The sequence below is a fragment of the Curcuma longa genome, chromosome 21, assembly GCF_044706935.1.
Source record: "Curcuma longa cultivar G26 ecotype Majalengka, Jawa Barat chromosome 21, ITB_CL_G26_1.1, whole genome shotgun sequence".
Classification (NCBI taxonomy): Eukaryota; Viridiplantae; Streptophyta; class Magnoliopsida; order Zingiberales; family Zingiberaceae; genus Curcuma; species Curcuma longa.
The window spans coordinates 2,503,671-2,529,939 of NC_133881.1; the positions used below are offsets into that span (position 1 = coordinate 2,503,671).

The following is a 26,269-nucleotide window of genomic DNA, read 5'->3' on the forward strand; positions in this document are numbered from 1 at the left end:
AGACAATAAAATTGCTTAACTCACAAATCAATCCAAGCTCACTACGGGCCAACCTAAGTCCACTATGGGCCAACCTGCACAAGTCATGGGTCGCAGGTTACCCATCTAGACTCATCTTAAAAGAGTTGATAAAATATTAACTCAACTCATTCAAATTATTAACGAGGAGATAATCCAATAATCCTAATTCAAATTGACAACTCTATCTCTCCATCCCTCCCTCTTTACATGTGAAAAAGCAAATCTCTCTCTTCCTCTTGTATGTTATTTAAATAATTTAAATTTATTATTTTTAATTTAACTAATAAAATTAGAATTAAGATTTGATATCAAATTTATCTTTTCTAAATTCTACTATTTTATGTGGTTGTAAATTTATAGAAATCTAAATAATGTAGATCCATCGATAGATTTCCTATAAATTTTTGAAATGTCAAGGATTTTTCAAATGTATCATTCAAATTTACTGTTTTATCTCATTGACTATTTTTTACTATTTTTGGAGGATGGAAGATAGATTTGTTTTTCAAGGTAAAGAGAGAAGTTGCATATATTCAAATTATAGAAATAATTTTATATTTAATGGAGAGAGATTTAATTTGGAGTAGAGAGGTGTTAAAATTGCATGCATCTAAATTATATAAATACTTTTTATATTTAATTTTTTAATATTATAATATTTTGAAAAATTGATGGGTGAAAAATTAACATCGATTGGAGAGATAGAATAGGAAGATTATCATAAAATAGTTCACTTTTGATCATTTTTAACGTAGGTGCGTGATTTAAAAATTTTCCAAATCTGGGCGTGCGTAAATCGCCGTCATCATTTGGTATGGGAAAAGAAAAGGGAAAAGTCACATTTATTTATTTATTTAAAGAAAAGTTAAGCGATGAGGTTTTGTTTTCTTGCTAAAGCGATGGTTTTTTTAAAACGGGTATTGTCGACTGCGTTTTTTAAAACGGCCTTTGGATCGAGCATCGCCACGTGTCTCCAGTACGGTTCGGATAAAAGCGAAGACAGAGGACGTCCAACGTGGATCCTGATCCCCATGGGGAAGAACAAGCGGCTGCAGATTCGCCACGTGTACGTCCAAGCACCACGGCTGGAGTCACGGACACGCGGCGTGCCGCCGTGAGTTCCGAGGGACGAGGAAACCCCGGGGGGCGGATTCGATGGGCTAGCGGGTTTCCGAAGTGGATAAGTTTTCAAATCTGCGGACGCGAGGTGCGCACTGTTCGTGGCCCCACGGGCAAAGTGACATTCTTCCGCATGGAATCCAACTATGTGGACACTACACACGCTGGAAGTCGTCCGATGACTCGGTAATACTTTGACAGATTAATTAATTAATTAATGAAGTATTTTCTCCGTGTCCGCATATTTCACATTTGGGCTGTGAGCCGGATCAGAAACTTGAAGTGGGCCGTTTAGCCTTTATTGAGTGATCTAGAGGAATTGTTCTTCATTGAACTTAAAAAGGGATGGCAAAAGAGTAAACAAGTAAAATGGGTAAAATTTATGATACAAGTAAATTAAGTTTGTTTAAAGTAGTACATTCAGTATTTATTATGGAACAAAATAAATTTTATTGAAGAAATTTTACATTGGAATGTTGAAGAAAGACATGATCAACACATTCATTGATTTTTGGTTGAAATATACACAGGCAATATTTTACTTTAAAGTAAAATAATTAAATATGTTTTTTTTTTGCACTTTTTAAGGTGTTAAATTGTCAAACTAGCCAGGGTCAATGTGCATAAAGCTCCGTAGGGGTGTAAAAGTGTAAATTATTATACAAGTAGTTTTTTAATGAAATTGTTACAAAATTGAAATATCGTACGGGGCACGGCGGCGACGGGTCGCCCTTCTTTGGCACCGGACGGCGGGCGGAGCTGGTCCATCAACAGTCTCGGCCTCTTCTCTCGATTGTTAGGCTCTCACTCGTCCTCTCCGGCAGCGCCGACAACTGGTGACAGCATCGTGCCACCGGATTCCTGATTCCAGTGGGTCCCAACAAGCGAAAGCCGGGAATTAGGTATCCAAGAAAATTTGTTTTCTCACTAAAAAATCGTAATTTTCTTTCCTCTTAGTTTTTCAATCATCATGTAGACTGGATCAATGAGACCTAATGGAAAATTAGAAAAAAGTATAATTTGAAGAACTAATTTGACACGACAATAGAGTATAGAGCGAAATTAAATCAAGGAATTAGTTTAGAGAGTATTACTTCTCAAGATACAACCTTATTTCCGGCTTAAATGAATTTGCTACTGAGAACCCTAAGTAGTTGCAGTTGAGAGAGAAGAATAGCATATTAGCTTACAGGTTGTAACTTGCTTTTTTATTGAGGACCCTATAGTAGTTAAACTTGATCGAGAAGAATAGAAAATTAGTTTAGAGTTTCGACTTGCTAAATTTGTGTTGAATACATCTTGCCTTCAATTCTGTTCTTGGGGTTCACATGCCAAACCTACTGATTGAATTTTATGGTGCTAATATCTTGGTCAAGTCACTTCAGATACAAATCACTTTTTCCTGACTTTAACTGATACTTAAAATCCTGTTGCACTAAGTTGCCTCATGCACTAACGCAAAGCCCAGATTGTTTTCATCCATAATTAGGGAAGAATTAGTTTAATAGACTGATGAATGGGATGTTGAGTTGCATTAACTTAAGTTTCCACCCATGTGCTGCTTGGATTTTTAGACAATGTGGTAATGAATCCTGAAGCATTGTCAAAGTCTTTGACAAAGCTGCCTAGCAAACTTTATTCAGGTAAAAATGACTTATTTTGTTACACAAGCAAACACTAGAAGCTCCCTTTGATGGAAGACTTAGAGAAGTCTCCTTTGTTTGGTTGTGAACCATACCATTCTCTTTCCTTTTGAAAGGTGAAAGGGCTGTGTATGCAATTTGTTGTTGATAGTTTGTTGGTATCAATTATTTGTATTGTTGACATATTCAGATTTCTTTTCATTTTCTATCGCCGCCAAAAAAGAGTATGGCAATGTTGGAGGAGATTGATACGGAGGAATATGAGAAGATAATATCAGCTAACAAAATGAAGAGGAAGAAGTATAGCATCATAATCCCGACATACAATGAGCGTCTCAACATTGCTCTTGTCATCTACCTTATCTTCAAACATCTTCAGTATGCCTTTTTTCCCTTTCCTCTCTCCTTATTTTTCAACTCATGCTCAAAAAAGCTCTTTTTAGTCTATGACTGCTCTTTGAGATTAAGTAAAACATACACATGTCTGGGTTATTCAAGTATAGCTAAACTGATTCAGTCTCTGTCTACTTATTTTAGAAAATATATCATCAATGCTAGCCTTATATTATCAATGTTAAATGATTGATTCCCTAATGTCATAGTTTGCATTGTTCTACGTATGGATAGCTTAGGTTCATATATTTTTTTACATATGGAATTGTCAATTATGGATGATTCAGGTTAATTAATTTGATATATTATGTGGTATATGTAAACTGTTACATATTGTTATACCTTGTTGTCAATACAGTTCATTTAATTATTTTTCTCTGTCTGTTTTATACGTGTACCCATATACTGCATGTGCATTATACAATATCCAATTGCATTTTGCTGGCTTGTGCTTCTTAAAATCTTGGTAAGACAAGATGAGAAACTGCCTCCTGGTGTTTTTACTCCCCACAAAGTCGACTACTAGGCAGTTTTTATTCCACCTGTAAGTAGAATGGAATAGGAATATAGCAAGTGAACTTATATATTTCCAGCTGCATACTTGGATCACAATCTTGTGCATTTGTATGAGATGATTTAAGGTCACTGATTGCTTGAATACTCTTTTAAGGTTCAAACTCAAAAGAGAGATTCTTAGACCATCCTATCTCACCATACCATGAGATTGTATGGTGAGATAAAGTTTGAGTTAAGTAGATTTAGGATTTTGAGATAAAGTTTTCTTCCTATCCAATCTGAAATAAATGTTGTTTCCTTTATGCACCTTGTGATATAAATGTCTATGTGAATGATTTAGTGAAAACAATGTTTATCAATCATAGGCAAGTAGCTGGTATTGCTTCCAACCATGGTTATCGTGAAATGTTCTTGAGGACTGACCCCAGCAGCATCATGCATAACATTTTCCAATCTCATTTTCCAGAGAATGAGATTGGAAAACACAAAGCAAACAACAATTTCTAGAAAATAAGAAAATAAAACGGAAAATGACCAAACCAAACACCCCCTTATTTTCTGCTTGGCCTATTTTATCTTTTCTTTCTTTACTCTTTTACCCTTTGCTTTTCTTTTGTTATTGTGGTTTTAAACTGAGAACTTGTTATCTATCAATGTTCTCATTTCAAAACTGATCTTGGGGTCTGATTTGTATATTCTGATAGGTTTTCACTTCTCTGGTCAACATCTTATTTATCCATTAGTATATGTCAGTTTAAGGAACTAGATGTAAATATTTATTAGGCTTTTCCAGGGAGTTTGAGTTCGAAGTCATTATTGTGGATGATGGAAGTCCTGATGGTACTCAAGAAATCATAAAACAGCTACAGAATGTCTACGGTGAAGATCACATTGTGAGTACTCTAGTTGGATTGAAGTAATGGTAGTCAATGGTTTTTGGATTGTTGTCAATGTTTACATGTTTTATGTAAAATGGAATACTGTCAGCTACTACGTGCAAGGCCAAAGAAGCTTGGTCTAGGTATGATTGACACTCTTTTTGGTTTAGGTGACAAATTCATGCCTAATTATTTAAATGGGTAAATAATGTGTAGGAACTGCTTATGTCCATGGATTTAATCATGCATCTGGAGATTACATAATAATCATGGATGCAGATCTCTCCCACCATGTATGTGCTTGATTATGTCGATTTGTTGATATTAACTTTCTGCACTATTTTTGTCACTCCCTTGCAATTTCCCTAATGATCATTTACTTGTGTACAGCCAAAATACTTGCCCAGCTTTATCAGGTACTGATTTTACATAGCATTTGAATCATAATTTTTTTTTAAAAAAAAAATTACTATGTCAATTGTCTTATTTCTTGTGGAGAATCTGAATAATATTCATTGTAGAAAGAAAAACTAAGGAAAGTTGGCAGTGGATATAAAGCTATTGATAGCAAAGTATCCAGTAGCTACAATGATAATTATTGAGAATTGAATTTTAGATCAGAGACTTATGTAAATGTGTTTATAGACACAATATTATAATAGTAGAGACATACAGATATAGTTATGTCACCCTTGATGCATGGAAGGTAGTGGCATACAAATTCATTGTTTTTATATCCAACTTGTTCATCATACTGCCAAGGCAAAATTTTCTGTTACAAGGAAACGATATTTTGGTAAAAGGAGTAAAAAATGTTGCAGAATTCACATTGTTAAATGTAATTGAAGGAAAAACAAGATGCAACATAATCATATTGAAAAATCTACATGTTTTCATGCCTAGGAGATCAACCACAGAGGCTAATGAGTTTATAGCATGACTGCGGAATAGGTTTAAATTTAAAAAATAAGAACAGGATGCGCCATATGTTCTTTTATGTAAACTAATTGGTATTTGGGAGTTAGAACACAGTATCAGTTTTGGAAAATATGAATGTAGTGGTGTATTTAAGGAATCATGATCAAGTCTTAATTTGGCTGGCAATCATAATTTAACTAATGTGATCTGCATGTCATGGCATGGGTTCTTTATAAACCTAACATGAGTCAACAACAGTGACTTGTTGATTGTTTGTTTCACGTTTGGCATGTTACAAAAACTCCATCTTGATGGCTACGACTGGAACTTAATATCATTTTGAAATAAACATTTCCTGAAAGTTCCATGATTGTACCAAGAACTAGCAATGCTTAATTTTCATTTGAAAATGTAGACATAAAAAATTTACCACTATCAATAATTAAATTTTTTGACACAAGGGTGGTTGTAGAACCAATTTGTGTATGGTTAATGACATGCGGGTAAGGGTGCATCTGATTTATCTGATTTCTGGTGTAATGTAAGAAAGTAAGCTTTTGCAGATTGTCTATTGCTACCAGACGTGATTTTGTGTAGAATTGATTATGCTTTTGGTAATATCATATACAAAATATAGCAAGATGGATTAAGTGAGAGAAATGATCACTGTGCTTGGTAGTAGCACCAGTTGGAGACATGAACAGAAAAACCATTGTTTTAAGTGTCTTCTGGCATATTTGAACAGCTGTGAGTGAGATGTAGCATTTTGAGGAAGGAATTCCAAGCTTCTGGAATCAAGAAGCTCTTTGTAGTGAAGTGAAGCAGATTTCTGTTCTTATTAATCTACTTCTAAAACCAGCTTATAATGTTGCGTGCTATCTAGTTGATCATAAAATCAAACAGCACTTTTAGGTTGCAGTGCACTAGGACAGTAATAGAATTGAATGACTGAAAAGTATCTATGTAGCAAATCGTAAATAATCTTTTTTTCTTTTGGTGCTTAAATCATTTGACTTAATATTCATTGTTACTAGCATATCAGTGGTATATTCCATATGGCTCATATTCTCGTGGGACATGATACTTTTTGGCACATTTGTGCAGTCTGATAGTGAACAAGAAAAGTAAATGTTGACAGAATTGGATTTTGATGTATGATATTTACTAGGAAGCAAATGGAAACTAGTGCAAGTATAGTTACAGGAACCCGTTATGTCCGACATGGCGGCGTGCATGGATGGAACCTTATGCGTAAACTCACAAGTAGAGGAGCAAATGTGCTTGCACAGACACTTCTATGGCCAGGTGTATCCGATCTAACTGGTTCCTTTAGGTAATTCATATTTACACACACAATAAAGCTTTCCTTCATTCTGGTTAAGCTGCTGCTACCTTTAAGCTCACGCATAAATACTAGTGCAATATATTTTGCAGGCTTTACGAGAGGAGTGCTTTTGAAGATGTCATAAGTTCATGCGTGAGTAAAGGATACGTCTTTCAGATGGAGATTATCGTTAGAGCTAGCAGGAAGGGCTATCACATTGAAGAGGCAGGATAATCCATTTATCTTTATCATGCAACAAGCGTTCTTGTTTTTCACTAAGGTTTCTTAATGTTTGCCTCAAAGCTAAAATGTTTTGCGATGTCTACATTGAAGGTTCCAATAACTTTCGTTGACAGAGTTTATGGAAGCTCAAAACTTGGTGGATCTGAAATAGTCCAATACCTAAAAGGCCTGGTGTACCTGTTGCTCACTACCTAAACGAGGAACAAATAGAGTGCTCTCAACTTAGTCTCCGGCATCGATCGTAACTGCAGTTTCACACCTCTCAGTTGGAAAATCAAGAAGCAGAGATTTAGATCATCGCCGTCCAGACCTATTTTTCCTTTTTTTTTAAATTTTTTTACCACTATTTTAAAATGTAGAAATCTGAGTTGGATATACCTCATAATTATTGTACGTGGAATGCACGTAAACATTTATCATATTTCACCAAACCAACTGTACGAGCCATCGATGCCACCACGTCCCGTCTCTAAACTTCTTCATAAGCTCGCCTCCTCTCCCTCTTCCTCCAACTGTTCGACACCATGGCCAGGCACTGGCGGTTGCTCAACGCCGTCCGCCGCCTGCTCGTGCGGTCATCCTGCACATCGTCCGCCGCCGACCTCGACGCCACCAAGCACAACGCCGCCGCCACCACCACCATCTACAACCCGATGGTCGTGGCGGCGGACGGCGAAGACCGCCGCCGGTCGTCCGACGCCGCCAGATACGGCGCCGGCGCTGTGGTCGTCTATGAGCAAGTTTCTGACAGAGAGCGATCGGCGGCCACCACTATCCAAGCCCACTTCAGGGGGCATTTGGTAATAATAATAATTAATATCGACCTCTTTATTTCTAATTAAGATTTATTATTTTATCCATGACTATTTAATTTCACTCGAGTTACGCGCAGGCAAGGCGAGCATTTCGAGCACTGAAGAGCCTGGTGAGGCTGCAAGCGATGGTGCGAGGGGCGTGCGTGCGGCGGCAAGCACGCGTGGCAGTTCACTGCATGCAGGCGCTCGTTCGTCTACAGGTCCGCGTGCGAGCCAGGCAGCTTTCTAGGTCAAGGGACTTCGACCGTTCCTAAGCCATCGAGTTTAAATTCCACTGTTCATCTTTTATTTTCTTGTTTGAAATGAATGAGCAATCGATTTGAATTGAATTGTGGAGTTGTTTATGTAAGTTTGTTGTTGCATTTCTAATCCGTGGGTCTTTATAGGCCTGACGTGGCAAAATAGGAATCAATAATCGGTCCAGTCTAGCAGGTCAATGGGTCAACGGTCAAATCCCATATAACCGATTCAATTGCGATTTCATTCGGCCACTTGACACTCGGCTGTCTCGACCACTCGGCACTCGGCTGTCTGGGTCACTCGGCCACTCGGCACTCAACCGTCTCGGCTACTCAACACTCGACCGTCTCGGTCACTCGGCTACTCGGCCATGACCCTGACTATCTCGATCGCTCGGATACAGACTCAGTTACCTTATTCACTCATTCATACGCTTAGTCTCGACCTCGCCCGCCCACCATTGCTCCCGGCTTTAATCGGCTCAGCTGCTCATTCTCTTTCCTGACCTCGATTAACTCTGCCTCAACAAACCTGATCACTCTATACCACTCCGATGTAGTCCTTCCCGGGTACCTCCATATCAAAAGATAGCCTAGCAACACCTAATAACAAGACCCTCAAGCGTACGAGCTCTGCCACAGGAGAGGGGCAGTTACTAGGTTGTTAGGCTTCTATCTTCTAGGATTTCCATTCTCGGCTAAAACACAAGAATGAGCCGCATGTCCGAGTTATAGGACGGTTATTAGGTCTGCAGACTTTGTCCCCTAAATATTATCCTGTCTGTTCGTTTGTCAGGGATGTACAGAATCTATCCCCGCAACCACCTCACACCTCCGCACAGATATCTCCCTTAGTGAGTATATAAACTTTGGGACATGTATGAATAATGCTCTCTCGAATTCCATATTCTTCAAGCACTACTTCTTCCTTTTCGCTTTTCGTTTTTCGCTATTTTTCTGAACTGACTTAAGCGTCAGAGTGATCTGTCGAGAATCCCCGACACTCAGTTAATCCGTTTGTTTAGTGCTCTCCTTCTCCAAGTTCTTTTCGTTAGTGGGGTTTGCTACGATTGATATGATATATTATTGGCTGGTGAATTGACCACCTGAGACATCGAGCCAGAACACTTTTCATGGGTATTGATACTTACCAGGTGATGAAGCAATTCACTGTTTCATCGAGCAGTTCCATCAACATTGTTGCAGGTATGTATCCGATCGCCAGACAAGAAAAAACTTCAGATGCATTTGCCCACGCTTGGCCAAAATTAGGATGGTCGAATGAGGAACAATCAAGCGACAAAGTGTGAGTCTAAAAAAAAAAAAAAGAAGAAAATTACATCATTTCTTCAATATTATCACAAGATGAACTAAAATAAAACATTTAACAATGCATAAAAGAAAGATGGTTCTAAATCACAAATAAACCATTCTAAATTTGATATTTTAGGCACTATCAAGTTGATATTTAACTTCAATAAAAGAACAAAATGAGAAAGTATTGTCTAAATCATACTTACAAGTAGAACAGTCAGACTATCGATCAATCATGATGTATATATATATCAGCTCGTCAAAATTCATTATCTGATAGGTCGAGATGGGTCTCGGCCCACCAACCTCACGAGTAAAAAAATTTTCAATCCAATCTAACGTGGGTTATAGATTAGGATTACTCATGAGCCCATAAAAAATAAAAAATATATAAATAAAATTAAAAATTTTAAATTTGGGATTGCATATCAAATGGATCACCTATGAGTCTATTAAAATTTTCACTTTAATTTTAGATTTTTTTTTCAACCCACATATCAATCTGACCTCGTTATGGGTTGGTTCACATGTACTTGTAAATTGTGTGGATTGGACCATTTAGATCTATTTTTAAATGAGTTGATAAAATTTTAATGCAATCCATTTAAATTGTTTGGTGTGTCAATACTACATGGAATATATCTAGAGTTTTTGCAAAAATTCATTAGAGTGGCCTATTTGTGATTTCATAAAGTATCTAAACTTTTTTACAAAAGTGAATCTATTTTTATTAATCTGATTTTTCTCAAAAGTGAATTATAGGGGTCTATTAGTGATTCTAGAAATTATTTGATTTTTTTGCAAAGTGCATTAGAGGTGCCTATTTGTGATTTTAGAAAATATCTAAACTCTTTTGAAAAGGCATATTTGACCGGTCTATTTGCGATTTTAAAAATATCAAGATTTTTTTTTTTTTGCAAAAGTGCATTAGAGGGCCTATTTTGTTTTAGAAAATATCTAGACTTTTTCACAAAAGTGAACTATAGGGTCTATTTGCGATTTTAGAAAATCTCTAGCTTATGGCAAAAGAGTACACGGATTCAATCCTCGTCAATCTCGAATTAAGAGAGACATGAATGATATACTAACTAATATTATATACATATAGATATAAACTATATTGAAAGTAACACAAGGATATAGACTATAGTTAAAGTAATACAGATTATTAGTAATCCATCATTTTTTGAGTGCTAAAAATGAATAATCAACGTTTCGATGAGAAAAATTTATTTTTCTTTTTATAATTTTTGATTATGTATTGCTAATCTAGAGTCTTAGGCAAATCAAAATGAATTAAAAAATATAAATACGTAAGAAAAGTACTTGATCCATAAAAAAGAAGAATTTTATTTTTATGTAGGATAAATTTTTTATATCATTGATTATATCATATTTATGGAGCGGTGAATTTTTAGGCCGAACTGAATTTGAATCAGCATATACATATCGTCAACAAATTTACAGTGCATCATTAACTGCTCGACTCCTATTTATTATTCTAGAAAATATTTGGGCTTTTTTAAAAGCACATTAAAGGAGCCTATTTGAGATTTTAGAAAATGTCTGGACATTTTGCAGAAGCGCATTTGACTAGAGGATCATATTTGCGATTTAAAAATATTAAGATTATTTTGCAAAAGTGCACAAGAGGGCCTATTTGTGATTGTATAAAATATTTGCAATTTTTGTAAAAAAATTCTTTAGAGAAGCTTATTTGCGATATTTGAAAATATCTAGACTTTTTTTCAAAAGTGAATTAAAGGGTCTATTTGCCATTCTATAAAATATCCTAGGTCTTTCGCAAAAGTGCATTAGGCCCCTATTTGCTATTCTAGAAAATATTTGGAACCTGCCTGAAGAAGAAGGTTCAGTAAAATGCTATAATATTTGCTTCGAGATGCAAATTTGGCAACTAGTAAGACAGAAAGTGCGTCGCATATGGAAGTATGGGTGCCACCAGGCTGCGCCGCGTGCGCCGCACGCACTTCGCCGTCGTGCCACACAGGTCACCGGGAATAAACAGTCAATACAAAATCAATATAAAATGTGAGAATCCCAGGAACAGATCTCGGCGGTCCCCCGCTCCTCGATCACTGTCCATATCCCGTGATACATCATCCTGGCCGTCCATCGCTTTTCCATCTTGTAGACCCGACGGTCAAGACCCGTGATCCCCGGTCCCCGCAGAACACGTTTCGCTGGTGTGGCGTTTAAACTGTTCCGGCGGAGTTTCTTACCGCGCTCTTCTCCTCGACTTCTCCTCTTCCAGTCCATAAGTAGTAACCCTAATCCGTCGCATCCTTCCTTTTGTAGACGCCATTTCGACGAGAGAGGCAACGAGCAATGGATCTCTCGACGGCGATGTGGACGGCGGTGGTAGTCGGAGCTGTCGCGGTTTACTGGTTCGTGTGGGTGATGGGTGCTGCGGAAGTGAAGGGCAAGCGGGCGGTGAACCTCAAGATGGGATCGATCGCAAAGGACAAAGTGCAGGACAAGTACAAGCAGTACTGGTCCTTCTTCCTCCGCCCCAAGGAGGACATTTCCGCCGCCTCCGACGACGATAAGGTGCCGGCCTTCGTCGACACCTTCTATAACCTCGTCACCGACATCTACGAGTGGGGATGGGGCCAGTCCTTCCACTTCTCCCCTTCCCTCCCCGGCCGATCCCACCTGGAAGCCACCCGCAAGCACGAGGAGCGCGCTGCTGACCTCATCGCCGCTCGACCCGGACAACGGATCGTCGATGTGGGATGCGGCGTCGGCGGCCCGATGCGCGCCATTGCCGCCCACTCCGGCGCCCACGTCGTCGGCATCACGATCAACGAGTACCAGGTCGGCCGCGCCCGTGCGCACAACCGCAAGGCTGGTCTCGATGGACTCTGCGAGGTCGTCTGCGGCAACTTCCTCGAGATGCCCTTCGCCGACGCATCCTTCGACGGCGCCTACTCCATCGAGGCCACCTGCCACGCCCCCTGCCTGGAGGACGTTTACCGCGAGATCCTCCGCGTGCTCAAACCTGGCGCCCTGTACGTGTCCTACGAATGGGTCACCACCGCGCTGTACCGGCCGGACGATCCGCGCCACGTCGAGACCATCCGCGGCATCGAGCGCGGCGACGCCCTCCCAGGACTCCGCGCTCAGCACGAGGTGGCGGCGATCGCGCGGCAGGCAGGCTTCGAGGTGGTGGAGGAGCGCGACCTGGCGCTGCCCCCGGCGGAGCCATGGTGGACGCGTCTCAAGATGGGTCGCTTCGCCTACTGGCGCAACCACCTGCTGGTCTCCGCCCTCGCCGCCTTGCGCATCGCCCCGAAAGGCGTCGTCGACGTCCACGAAATGCTTTACGAGACGGCACGCCATCTTAGCGATGGCGGCGAAACCGGCATCTTCACTCCTATGCACATGATCCTCTGCAGGAAACCCCTCCTCAGTCAGTAATCAATCAAACAAGCTCAATCAGACTCCAGAAGCAAGAAACAAAGGATAGCAGCGTCGTTGCTTCGGCTTATTTATCATCAATTCCAAGTGTGTGTTTTTATCTTCAAGTTCAGATCTTCGGTCATTTTCCTACCTATCTATCTTCATTTTAGCGTTGTTCATTATATGATCTTTGGAATCGCGTTCGCTATTTAATGCCAGATTTTGCACAAACTGTATTATGTTCTTGGCGTGTTTGCTCCAAGTCCTCCGTGTTTGCTCCAAGTGCTGCGGCGATGTCAGAGTCTCTTAGTTGTCAATGGCGTCCATTTGCGTTCTAGTGTCTTTTATTAAAGCCAAAAGCTACGACTGTTTGCGGTGGGGTGCTTGTCGGCTTCAAATTTCGCCGCTTCTGTATAATCCACAGATTTGCATCTTTCTCTGCGATCAACGGCGTGCCGTCATGATACTGTAAATTAAATTAAAGATATGGAAGCAGAGTGGCATGTCTGATACTGCCAGGGAAAAAGTCGAGAGCTTTTGCTTTTAAGCAGAGTGTGGCACGTCGCCTGACTGCTAGTTGATCATGTCGACTGTCAGTTTAGTCGGAGGAGCTTGAGGTTTAAATTGTGTGGTAAAGTTCAGTTTCGGAACCTGCTTGCCATCTGAAATGGGCCTTGTCTTACGGAGAGTTACAAGGGATTTATTCCTCCCCACCGCCTTGTTATTGTCGTTGGACCGTCGAAGTTGAATCTTTGCTTCGGAGATTGCCTTGTTCGAACTCACATGCTCGTCTCTTTCTTCCTCCTTGATCTATGCAACTTTGGACGTTATTGACTTTTTTTTTATTAAGACTTTGGGACTGACAGCGGAAGGGGTGAGGCTGACAGTGGAAACGCATCGCATTGGGATGAGTATTATCATCTTCTACGATAATTGGACGTGAAACTAGTTGCTCCGCAAATGGTTTCAGCAAAAAAAAAAAAAAAAAAAAATCTACTATCTCAACCGTCCGTTTAAAATGGGTCTTATCGATATAGAAAAGTTAATTTAGGTACATAAACGTTAAATACATAACAGAGTCGAAAATACAAATCATTATCTCTTGGAGATCAACCTCTGATAATTACACTAACAATATCATACGTCCACTGTCCGTGTTATGCTAAGAGCACCATAAATGATTTTAGATGCCAATTCAAATGAGATTCAGGTCGAGTTGAAATAAAATATTATTAAAAAATTTCAACAAATCTGAATTGACTATAAATTCTAATCCGAACCTGTATAATATGACCAACTCAAATAATCTAAAAAAAAAACTTTTTTATTATTTTTCTCAATAACTTTTAATTTTTATCTCAATATTTTATTATTATTGTACTAATATTATATAAAATATCTTAATTTTTAAAATTAAATAAAATTGAATTTATTCTAAAAAAATCTCCTAAATCGATCTGAACTCAAATTTAATCCAATCCAAAACTTTCAATCCTAATTTGATTTTTTTTAAAATTGGATTGAGTCCAATTAGCAAATCGGAGACGCCCAAATTTTACGGATTTGTAATCGATGCTGAAGAATTGGAAGTGACCCGTCCACGACTACTAGATAGATCCTCTTTAGTAAAGAGAACTATTTTACCTAGATAATAAATTCTGACTCAATTTTTTTTCCTTCAAAATTTGAGTATTTGGCTTTGGGAACAACAGGCCATGATTAATTGATTATGATTATACTACGGAAATTTCTAGATAATTCATATTGATCTTTCTCCAATTCAGTAGGATCAATTTAAGTGGCTCGACTCTAGTTCGGTTACTTGTAGGTTGTAATGGAGTATGATCCACACATGACTTGCGACCCCATAATTCACTAGATTCAATAATCCCTTAAGATTTTAAAGTAAAATTTTCTATAAATAACATATAGCTAATGGCGGTATGAAAGTCTAATTTCTAATATAAAACTCTAATATTTATACAATTATGGTTACTTAAATACGAAGGGACCTCGTTGGGATGACTCCTGACCTAACCCATCCTTTGACACGCATTGATCCATACAGATCCAACGAGATGGCAAATTTTTGCCGCATCAATTGTTATCGTAGCACTCGAGAGTTGGAGGAATCCAACATGAAAGTTATCTCCCTCCGAGCAAGAGTCCTCGTAGAGCAACCTTAATCTTTCTTAGGTCTTGATTTCAAATGCTTTAACCCATTAACAAAGCACGATCCCTACTGATCCTCTGCATTAAGTATGATAATTGGATGGCATATTAATTATCAGTGGGTACACCGACCATGTGATACACACAACCTAGATTATTTATTAGCCTTCACCGCAAAATTATTATTAATTAATTAATTATTAAACTAATTAAACTAATTAATCAACAATGCAGATCAATCATCGAGGCAGTAATAAATAAAATTTTAAAATATTTGTAAATAAAAATTTAAAATATTTGTCGGTAATAAATATAAATTTAAAATATTTGTCGGTAATAGAATAATTAAGGGATCCTCTAATTGTCTACTTTAAATTTACATGCCTAATTAAAACCCCTTTAAAATACCAGCGTCGAGTCATTGAGTCATATTCGTTCCATAATTAAGAATTAGTGGATATTAACAAATATTGAATTATTTGAATTGCTCTAAAATTGTTATGGGTGGTTATAAGTGTGGACCGAGGGAGCGTGAGAGCAGTTTGACATCTGACCCGACTCCTGTGTCAGTCCATATCTATCGACTCTAGCTAGCCCGAGTCAGTTCTCAACTTGCGACCCTTTTCCCCGGGAGCCGAGTCTCTCTTCATCCGGACGCGGCTCGAATATGGAACACAGAACCGACACCTCGGTGTCCTAGGCACAGCCCCGAGCCGAATCATTATTCGAGTCGCCTCACAGGTTGATTCCTCACGAAGCCGACTCCTCAGTGTCCAAGGCGCAGCCCCGAGCCGAATCCTTATTCGAATCGCCTCACAGGCCGATTCCTCCCATGAAATCGATTCCTCACGAAGCCGACTCTTCGGTGTCCAAGGTGCAACCCCGAGCCAAATCCTTATTCGAATCGCCTCACAGACCAACTCATACTGCGAACTCGTAGCCTCCCAATCGGCTCGGCTACCTCACTCTCATTCGGATTCGGCTAAGATTTACGCCGAATGCCCATCACGGTGTCCGACTTCATCACTCCCATCATTTCTTTTAGAGTCCTAATTATGATTGCCGCCTTAACAACCACGTGCGAAATGACCTTACGAGTGTATGTCAACAATGTGACTGTTATCCTGATCATTCCATATCTTTCTGACAAGATCATGTTCAATGACAAAATGTTTCTTTAATTAAGATTGAATGTGCTTAATTGAGATGGGATAGGACCTCTTCCTCTCCCTTATATAAAGACCACTCCCTTCTGTAGACAGGTACGCATGCACGCGATATTTTCTTCTCCTTTTTTCGCTGACTTAAGTATCAGAGTGGTCGCGCCAGGGCATCCCTGGCCTTCCTGCTCACGGTTGTTTTGCTCGCAAGTCCTGGAGATTCAACATCCTCAATCCTGCTCCGTTTTGGTGAGGAGACTCGATCGGTGACACGTCCCGGAGCTATTTTCAACCGGAACAAAAATATTTTTAAAAACTATGGATGAATTATACAAGGTCGGTCAATTTATATTAGAGATGTTATACCAAACTCTATTATAGCTACGCGTTGCCAAATAATTAAAACATAAAAAATTTAATATTAAATTAAGAATTTCATTCATCCGTGAACATTTAATATAATTTTTATTTAATTTTTATTTTTTTAAAATTTAAATATTAAATTCTAAATCTTTAAAAATATTAATATAGTTGCTCATGTTCATGTTCTCGGTGTGTAAAGTAACATTTCATATTAAATTGTGTTCTCGATCCCCTCAAACACTGAGCCACGATCGAACGAAGAGGAAGAGGGAATCTTTGAGGTCGGTTCAAGAACCCTAAATCAAAATAAATACTGTGATCCATAACTGTCGTCGCCACGTATCCATCCGCAAGTCATGGCTAATGCATGTGCAAGGCCCTCTGTTTGATTCCCCTCCACCTTACAAATTAACTAATTAATCATCCTCTGCAACTATTTAAACCCCGCCTCATCACTTCCATCCCATTCATAGAATAATCCCACCCTAGCTAGCTACCTCCACCAGTGTCCTACAGATCGACATCGCCGGAGATGAAGCTCGCCGGCGTCAGTGCAGCACTGCTACTCATCGTCGCATCTTCCTTCGTCGCCGTCGACGGCTTCGCCGCCGGCGGATGGACGTCGGGGTCGGCCACATTTTACGGCGGAAGCGACGCGTCTGGAACCATGGGTACATGTACAGTTTGTTTTTTTTATGCGCCGTTTACTTAGTTTACTAATTATGGTTCGATTTCAGACGGAGCGTGCGGGTATGGCAACTTGTACTCGGCGGGGTACGGCACGAACACCGCGGCGCTGAGCACGGCGCTGTTCGACGACGGCGCGTCGTGCGGGCAGTGCTACAGGATCACCTGCGACTCCAAGGCGGACCCTAAGTGGTGCCTCCCCGGCGGCCCCTCCGTCACCATCACCGCCACCAACTTCTGCCCGCCCAACTACGATCTCCCCAGCGACGACGGCGGCTGGTGCAACCCACCGCGTCAGCACTTCGACATGGCCCAGCCTGCCTGGGAGAAGATCGGCATCTATCGCGCCGGCATCATCCCCGTCCTCTTCCAAAGGTTCGTATACATATAAATGCTAGCATGCGGTCCTTACTGCGCTTCCCGTGATCGCACCATCTGATCCAAAATTGGGAATGCCGGCGCTCCCGCTTCGCCGTCCAGACCACCGCCGGCCACCGCATCACGGACCCGATCGACGGCCAACTCACCGGCGCACCGGCCGACACCGGATTCCAGCCAGATCGTGGTCGGTATTCAACTGGAAATCGCCGCGATTTGGCACGCGGAAATCGCCTGCCAATGCCGAGCGGCCGATTTCTGGCCAAATGCGGCCGAAATCCGGCCAAATCGCCGTCGAAGACCGGCCTCGACCGGACCGCCGGCTGGAATTTGGCGGGAAACCGATGGCGGTGGTTTCCGTGCCGAATTTGGCCGGATTCCGGCCACTTTCCAACCGAATCCGGTGCCGGCCGGTGCGCCGACGAGCTGCGCGTCCATCGGGCGTGATGTGGCGGCCGGCGGTGGCCGGACGGCGATGCGGCAGCGGATGGAGCAGGGCGGGATCAGGTGTCGCGCACAAATGCATACGAGAATGGACTACAATTCGTATATATATATATATACATATAATTTTTTGAATCGCCAAATGAATTTATGCGTACGTACTTGCAGAGTGCCGTGTGTAAAGCAAGGGGGAGTGCGGTTCCAGATCAACGGGCACGACTACTTCGAGCTGGTGCTGGTGACCAACGTGGGTGGCTGCGGGTCCGTCGGATCGGTGTCGATCAAGGGGTCGAGCACGGGATGGGTCGCGATGTCGAGGAACTGGGGGGCGAATTGGCAATCCAACGCCTACTTGGACGGCCAATCCATCTCCTTCAGGGTCACCACCACCGACGGCCAAACCCTAGTTTTCAACGACGTGGCGCCGTCTGATTGGGCCTTCGGTCAAACTTTTACTAGTTCACTTCAATTTTCCTAAAAGGATCATGTACCATGGCAGAGGCATAGGCATGTCAAGTTGTGCGAGTCGCCCGCCATGCTAAATTATATATATAGTTTAATTTGCTTCTATTATCATGTATGATATAATCTCAATGTGAGTTTACTGTGTTTGGTTGGTTTCAAAGTACCATTGGATCTTCTGTCCCCTTGCACGTGTTGGATCTACAGACGTCGTTGTTAGCACAGCAGTCTTGTACCGTTGACTGTCGGCAGGACTAACGTGTCGTTGCCCGAGTGGGCAGCTCCTCCATCTACAGCGACGACTAAGCTCATGCGAGCAGAGATGGCGATGCTGCCGCAGCGGAACACTGGTCGTTTTACCACCTCCACCTTGTCGCTGTTGCTGCCGTTGAGATCGAACAGTGTAGTTGTAGTTGTTGTTGCTGTGGCGGAGGTGGTTTAGATCTCCCTTTCGCATCATAAAGAGTGATAGCTGCCGCTTTCTCCTCCGCCGCTGCACCGCTATCGGTGCCAGCCACAGCCATGCGGCCGCCGAAGCACGACGGCGACAGTGGGAAGCACTGTGACGTCTCCGACCAGCGCACCAACAGCCAGGTGGACGACTCCTCTTCCCGTTCCTCGGCCATCACCTCCGCCGCCCGCGAGCGCCGCGCCGTCGAGGAGGTGTGGGAGGGTCACAGGCTCGGCTGCAAAGGCTCCCGGCAGAGGCCTCGCTCTCTCCAGGACTTCGTCGCCCGCCCGCTCGACCGCCCCCCTCCCGCCAACGCTACCTCCTCTTCTACATCCACTGTCCTGGGCCTCAGCCCCAGCGTCGGCCTCGAGATTCGCCCCATCCCGCCGGATTCCACCTCCGCCTCCTCCTCCTCCTCCATCTCCCCTGCTTTCTCCGACGCCAACCGGCCTCCCTCCGCCGTCGGCCTCTTCTTCTGCTCCAAGAAATTAACCCTCCCATCCGAGCCACCCTCCGACGCCGGCGTCGAACGTCGCCACAAGCGCATAATGAAGAATCGCGAATCCGCCGCCCGCTCGCGCGCCAGGAAGCAGGTTCCAGCCCAACCCTCCAGCTGTTCGACGAAATGCATAGTTAACTTAATTCCCCTCCTGCAGGCTTACGTCAACCAGCTGGAACTGGAAATCGCGCAGCTTCTGGAGGAGAATTCCAGGCTAAAGAAGGAAATCAAGAAGGTCGTCGCCATCATCATCGTCATCGAGCTCAAATCAACACACTAACTCCACTCTGTTCATTAATTTCCCTGTTCTCTATTTTGCAGCTATCCATGGAGATGGCCGCCAAGCAATTATACCCCCTAAAGAACAAGCCGCAAAGGAGCGCAACTGCACCATTTTGAGCAATCCTGCAACTGATTCTGAAACTACATATTTAACACTTGTTCCGAAGAAGCATTCTCCCAACGTGGATATACCTAAATATGTGTGTCTGATATATACTTTGAATTGGGAGACGATCGATCGCTCATGTCGAAGAGGGTGAAGAAAGAGATGGTGCAGGAATGGCAGCGGTTGGGCGTTGGGGAAGCTGCTGGGGTTGAAGAGGGAGACGGTACGATGACTGAGAAAAGGCACGATGATAATGCAGGGAGCGGTGGGACGTGAAATGTAGTGTTCAATGCACTTTAGCTTCGTTGGAGCCTGAAGTGCAGCACTGTTCTTCTTTCTTCTTTTAGGGTTCTTGGTTTTATCTCTTTGTTATTGTATTTATATGATCTCTAATTGCGTAGCCAATTAACGATCCTGATCTCTGAAAAAGTATACTCTATTAACATATGTGATTTAATCATCACTGTGTTCTTGAGATCGCAACGATGAGCCAACGAGAGGCAACTATTGAAAAGAAAAAACATGAGACTATGGCGATGAAGATCTCTCAAACACTCGATTAAATATCTGAATGGGAGTTGAGAGTAGATTCTAAATCATAATTATTACAATTATAATAATAATTTCAGATTTCCATTTATCAGAGCTATATTATATATAACAATTATGATATTATAATTATAATAATTATGATTTTATATTTACAATAACATAAATATTATTGAACAAATAAATATGTATTGAACAACTATAAAATTATAATAAATATAATATAAATTTAACAGTTATAAAATTATAACTATTATTATATAAAATGCTATTGAACAATTGAAATTCTAATCAATTCAAAATTTAATATATATATAAAAAATAATTATTATTGTATGAAAGCTCCCACCACTTAGGTCCGAGGAAAGGATAATAATTTAATATATATGATAATAAATAATAATATTGAATATTATATTTAAAGATAATTATGTGATTGATGGTGATGTTTTTTGATTAAACAAAAAGTATGATTCAAACAAAAAAAAAAAAAGAGCGCTCCTTTAATTTTTGCCCTATTAAAAAAATTAATATATTAAACATAAACATTTGCATTTGAGCCGTTGTTGCCCCTCTTGCACTCACAAGCTTATTCTTCACTTTAGTTGCGAGGTTACTAATTGTTGTTCTCAAGAAAAGTAATGAAATAAACACAATTTATCTCATAAACACAGATATAAATAAAAGACCAGGCAATTCTTCATTACCTGAAACGCAGATAACTTCTCTGATCTCTATTTGCTGTATATTTATCCTTTTGCTAGAGATCCCTCGAGCTCGTGCTTAGTGTCGAACTAGAACAATAACTCAAAATAGTGCATGATTTGTTTTTTCACGTTCTGAAAATGGAGCCATTTTGCAGATAAGGGGAGCAAAGTACAGTATCCACAATATTGTTATTCAACAAAAATTAATGATTTAACTTTTAACACCAATCATCAGCAGCACTTCTAAATTAAATTCCAGATTTAAACACATTTCATTTCTTTACCTGTCATATATATGCAGTGAAGTATCTAATAGTCAAGAAATCATGCTTAAATCAAGTATGAGAAGCTTGTATTTTAATATTCTCAGAAAGCAAAGCATTGATGAACAATAAAGATAAACAATATATAAATGAACATTTGTCACTTTGAATGAATTTCAAAATGAGTATACCTGTGTGCCTTCCATTTATGGTCACATAAACAAAACAAACAATATATCTTATTTGCCTTCAGTTAGTGACTGTGTTATGGTTTCAGTTTTAAGCTTGAATGACACTAAAGAACCAAATAACCTGTTCTAGGAACTTAACCATTTGGAGGCTCATCCAATAAGATGTCTACCATCGCAAAGAACTTAAGCAGTAGGAATTGAAAGAGAACGTGCCACCCACTATAATGAAGCTGCACTTATGTTCAATTCTGTACTATTATAAGAGATAGAAAGGCTGAATTATACTCTATCAGGATCACAAATTGTTTTCATTGGCATGTATGGAGCTTTGCTTGATAAGATACAACATCCAAATGCTCATGGTAAATATGATCTAGGCACAGTATTGTATTTGTTCAACAAAATTCTTGCCAGATGCTTCCTATACAGCACATACCTGTGAAGATGTTTAAAAATACCTGTTCTGGGATACTATCATCCAAAAGAAAGAGCCTATAAAATCATGATACAAAAACTTCTAACAGAGTATAGTAAATTCATAAACTGAAAAATAATGATTAGGCATACATCGATACAATTATACAATTGTATCATTTTACTATAAGACACTATGATGACAATGGAAAGCAAGTCTCCTATCGGTCTCTTCCTCCTCTCCATTTTGCTACAGAATGCTCTCAGATGATGGGCTTGGTCATGAGTTGGCTTCTAAATGGGATATTTCAAATGTCTTAAAGTTACATCTTAAAGTTTCGTATCAATATCCTCTAGAACAAGAAAAGGCAACTTTCCTAGAGTAAATTTTGCACGTACTTAGAAAAAACAAAAATGCAAGTTAGCATATTCTAAGGGGAAAAAAGGAGAGCCAAATCAATATCCAGACCTATGTACAATCAAGAGTTGGCTCATAAATTTCTTGCATATATGATCACTAATTCATAGTTTTCGTGAAAACATAATGCAGAGTTTGCAAGCTGCAAACCTGCAGTATAGACTAACATAACTACATGAAGAAAAACTAGTGTTTGTGGGCATCATATTCTGCCACAAGTTTCAAAGAAGTTTATTATGTGCCACTGCCTGGCAGAGCTCATCTTCATACAGTAGAACTCTGGTAGGAGCCACAGACTTCCAAGCTGATCTGGGCAAACCTGGAGGTATGTGTCTTTGATGTAATGAAGATTCCTGGAAAAGAACAGCTGAAATCTGTTTCATGTCCATAGTGTGAAGACGAGAAGGGCGAGGCCCATGTCTTGGAGCTTTTGGTGTATGTGGGCTTGACATTTGCATGACCCTCCCATTTTCCATGCTAAAAGTGCAAAATGGTTTCAACAATAATTCAAAATATAAAGAACTAAACACAATATCAAATTCAAAGGTCATACTAATTCTTTTGACCTTGTGAATTGCCAATGTCCAATAGGAGCAGGAGTTTTAGTCCTAAGCAACTCTTGCCTAAATCTGTCAGGAGTGGTGTAGTCGAAATGTTGTTGTCTAGCTGAAAGGACCTGGTTCAAGCACAACGTGGGTTTGTTAACATTTCTGCTATTGTTGACAAAAATAGTGTATAAAGCTAATCAAACTCTGACAATAATGCACTGGTTCATTATCATTTGTAATTGTTCACAAAAATAATGTATATAGCTAACCAAATGCTATGAGATTTATGCACGAGAAGACTGTCCAGGAATGTGCACAAACATAAATTACGAGTGATGAAAGAGGTGAAACAGGAAAAAAAATAACTGAAGCTGCAGACAATTTGAAATAGTTTGTAAAATCACCATCAGAATCATCATTATCAAGTTATGTTTGTCCCATCAACTAATAGGGATAATTATTCAAAGTTTAAATAGGCAATTTCATTGGGCTTGATTCACTATTGCTTATCACCATAGATAAGAACAAAAATTTCTTTGAATCAAACAAATTACGCACATGCTATATTGAAGAAGATAAGAATCACTAAGAAGAAGTCTTCTTAATTGTTTCATTAAGGTGGGGAATCCAGTAAGAAAATAGGGGAGCATGAAGGAAAGGAAAGGCAAAAACTAAGGAAGGTGGTTAAGGCCAATAGTCAGGAACTTGCACAAGTTACTTGCCAATAGCATTCTAACTAGGATCAGAGTTTAAAATTCTGGCAATTTCAGCAGGGTCCGTCTTATCATCAGGTGCAGAAGATTTTAAGTTCAGGACTACTGATAACAAAGATAATTTGTAAATAAATTACCAAAATATATTACACTCTCTCCAAGCAAAGCATAGTCAGTTAAAAGTTTCGAATTAATTTAGGCATCCTATGAGAATAAATCATTACCTTTTAAGGTAGGTGGGAAAGCAACCATTTAATATTTTATTTTATTTTATTTTACCTTTTTGAATTGTAAGTTTCTCCATTATTTAACAGCCTAATTTAGACAGCTTAGAAATAAAGAAGAAGTAAAAGGTAACTTACAGCTGCTCGAATTCGCTGGGAAACATGGAAAACAGTTCTTAACTGATCATGATGCAAGTAGCACACGATTTTAACCTTTCAAAAGCAAAGCAGAATGGTGATTAATTAGCAAAGAAATGACTAAAAGAGAAAATGCACCCATCCATACATATATATATATAAATTATTTTATAAAAATAATACAATCAAAGATCAATTCAATTTGTAGCCATTATTCACCAGAAGATCCATCGGCAGTGATTCAAGTCTTGACAAACCCTTAGGATTTACAGCTTTTGGTGTTTTTGGCGTTTGAGGCTGTCTGTGCTGCATATTAACTTCTGTTGCTATCTGAAACTCCTTAATTGGAGAAAGGGTACTATTTTTGACGGCCTTCTGATGATGTAGTTCATTTGTTTCTCCCATCTTTTTAGACTCCAACAATAACTTTCTCTTACTTACATCTGTGCAATTCCTGGTGGTAGTCCTGCTGCAACTGAGCTGATCGAGTGAGCCAGCATTCAAGAACTTGTTTCTCGCATTCTTTATCTTCCTTTTTGGCTTGAATGGCATTGATTCTGGACTCATAGAAATGCATGTACCAAAATATGACTGTCTTTCTCTGTTTTCAGGTTTAGGAAATTAAAAAGGAAAAAAAAATCCAGTTAGGTCTACTTTACTAAAAACGATCATCTGAACGTTAGAAATAAATGCTTCTTTTTTATATAAATAAGGAAGCTAACTTCAAAGTTCTTACAGCAAAGATAATCGAGAAAAATTCAAACAGCATAAATATATTATATGAGATTTGCTGTTTCCATTTGAAGTTATATTACAACAGGTAAAGCAGGACCTTAACAAAGTATCTGAAATTCTTTTCTCAATCAAAATGATATTGTCAACGTTTGGGAGGACTAAACTAATGAATACAACAAAAAAAAAAAAACACCATCAATCTCTATTAAGGCAAAATCTAGCAAAAACCGTGGCTATTCAACAAACGAAACCACATTAGAAAGGCAAGTTTATCATTCTAACGAAGCTACCAGGAAGTATAAACACTATGCTGGAGCTTTGCCACTAACCTCTCTCAATGACGATTCAACCCTATCGAAAAAATCGATGAAACCAACACTGACATCCACGAAAAAAAGATCATTACGAAAAGATCAACAAAGCAAACGAAAACCCTATTTCGAAGACTAGATTGCGGAAAAAGTAGTCGAAACCCAATATCGGCAAGTAGATGGCCATGAAGCTTACGAAAGCGGCCAGCTTCGACTCGCAGCTCCACCGATGCCTCGCCCTGCAACACGAGCACACCAGATCCGCTCGCCGGTATCAAAGGAGCATTCCACAAATCCTGAAAGCCGCTGATCTGTTCGCCAGCATCAGACCCACGAAGCGAACCTTCCGATTCGACGAAAGACTAAACAAAAGCGAGAAAGGGCAGGAAGGAAGGAAGGAAGGAAGGAAGGGCGAGACTGGAGCCAAAATCCGGAACCGACAGGGGTAGCACGGACACGCGGCGCGCTCTGATTCGCCGTCCGTGCAGTCGTGGGCGCTCGGCGGGGCTCGGCCCGCCGGTGATCGCGGAGGTGGGTTTGTGTTTTTACGGAAATTTTCAAAAATTTAAATCGAAAATGATGGAGGAAAATAAAATAAAATAAAATAAAAAAGGTGTTGGATTATTTATTGAACATGAAATAACAATTGGAAATAAATTTTGTATTAGATTTATAGGAAAATGTGGTGAGGAGGGGACACGTGAGGAGAAGCCTAGGATACTCTGGTCCCTGACGCCACCTGTGTCAGTTTCCTGTGGGGATTCAAAAAAATATTTTTTTAACAAATGTTTTAATATTGATAAATATTTTTTAATTGTAAAAATGGAATCTTATGTGAGGAAATTCTTAGAATAGTTAAAAGAGTGTTTATTTTTAATTTATTATCAAAATAATATCTTATTTATTTATTAAAAAATATTTTTATTTTTAAAACTATTATAATTATTATAATTCATAACTATTATAATATATATATACACTTTAATTTAAATCAAAACTAATAATACTATATTATAGTGATTATATATATATATATATATTATAATTTATACAAATTATGAATAGATATTTTATTTTTAATCAATATTATTTTATAATAATTATAATTTATAACTATATTACTTATAATTATCAAGATTATTATAAGAGTGCGATTATAATAACAACGAATTATAATTGTTAGCGTTGTATAACAACTATCATTTAGATAT

At 39.7% G+C, this 26,269-nt stretch overlaps 6 protein-coding genes across 8 annotated transcripts; 5 read left to right on the forward strand and 1 right to left on the reverse strand.

Moving 5' to 3' along the window:
• Positions 1-1,888: 1,888 nt before the first annotated feature.
• Positions 1,889-7,476, forward strand: LOC141815323 (dolichol-phosphate mannosyltransferase subunit 1). 2 transcript variants are annotated; one of them, XM_074703259.1, is made up of 9 exons: positions 1,889-2,042; positions 2,974-3,161; positions 4,486-4,585; positions 4,680-4,713; positions 4,787-4,863; positions 4,961-4,986; positions 6,657-6,821; positions 6,923-7,037; positions 7,146-7,476. In XM_074703259.1, the coding sequence occupies exons 2-9, from the start codon at positions 3,010-3,012 to the stop codon at positions 7,248-7,250; spliced, it is 774 nt and encodes a 257-aa protein (XP_074559360.1). In that variant the 5' UTR covers positions 1,889-2,042; positions 2,974-3,009; the 3' UTR covers positions 7,251-7,476. The 2 variants fall into 2 exon arrangements, with proteins under 2 accessions (XP_074559360.1, XP_074559361.1); XM_074703260.1 differs by having other exon boundaries at positions 3,007-3,161.
• Positions 7,477-7,579: 103 nt separating this feature from the next.
• LOC141814485 (protein IQ-DOMAIN 17-like) lies at positions 7,580-8,124 on the forward strand. The gene is made up of 2 exons (XM_074702443.1): positions 7,580-7,855; positions 7,948-8,124. The coding sequence occupies exons 1-2, from the start codon at positions 7,580-7,582 to the stop codon at positions 8,122-8,124; spliced, it is 453 nt and encodes a 150-aa protein (XP_074558544.1).
• A 3,526-nt stretch (positions 8,125-11,650) lies between these two features.
• Positions 11,651-13,074, forward strand: LOC141814226 (24-methylenesterol C-methyltransferase 2-like). The gene has a single exon (XM_074702166.1). It carries the CDS (start codon positions 11,770-11,772, stop codon positions 12,859-12,861), a length of 1,092 nt encoding a protein of 363 aa, XP_074558267.1. The 5' UTR covers positions 11,651-11,769; the 3' UTR covers positions 12,862-13,074.
• Positions 13,075-13,159: 85 nt separating this feature from the next.
• On the forward strand, positions 13,160-18,525 carry LOC141814227 (expansin-A11-like). Of its 2 annotated transcripts, XM_074702168.1 has the most exons (4): positions 13,160-13,174; positions 17,077-17,209; positions 17,276-17,600; positions 18,216-18,525. In XM_074702168.1, exons 1-4 carry the CDS (start codon positions 13,160-13,162, stop codon positions 18,523-18,525), a joined length of 783 nt encoding a protein of 260 aa, XP_074558269.1. The 2 variants fall into 2 exon arrangements, with proteins under 2 accessions (XP_074558269.1, XP_074558270.1); XM_074702169.1 differs by lacking the exon at positions 13,160-13,174 and having other exon boundaries at positions 17,071-17,209.
• A 418-nt stretch (positions 18,526-18,943) lies between these two features.
• On the forward strand, positions 18,944-20,111 carry LOC141814177 (bZIP transcription factor 27-like). The gene is made up of 3 exons (XM_074702129.1): positions 18,944-19,553; positions 19,617-19,694; positions 19,781-20,111. The coding sequence occupies exons 1-3, from the start codon at positions 19,032-19,034 to the stop codon at positions 19,856-19,858; spliced, it is 678 nt and encodes a 225-aa protein (XP_074558230.1). The 5' UTR covers positions 18,944-19,031; the 3' UTR covers positions 19,859-20,111.
• A 2,360-nt stretch (positions 20,112-22,471) lies between these two features.
• On the reverse strand, positions 22,472-25,455 carry LOC141815635 (F-box protein At4g35930-like). The gene is made up of 5 exons (XM_074703585.1): positions 25,255-25,455; positions 24,232-24,613; positions 24,013-24,087; positions 22,956-23,065; positions 22,472-22,866 (listed from the first exon to the last, which is right to left on the reverse strand). The coding sequence occupies exons 2-5, from the start codon at positions 24,577-24,579 to the stop codon at positions 22,611-22,613; spliced, it is 789 nt and encodes a 262-aa protein (XP_074559686.1). The 5' UTR covers positions 24,580-24,613; positions 25,255-25,455; the 3' UTR covers positions 22,472-22,610.
• Between the last annotated feature and the right edge of the window lie 814 nt (positions 25,456-26,269).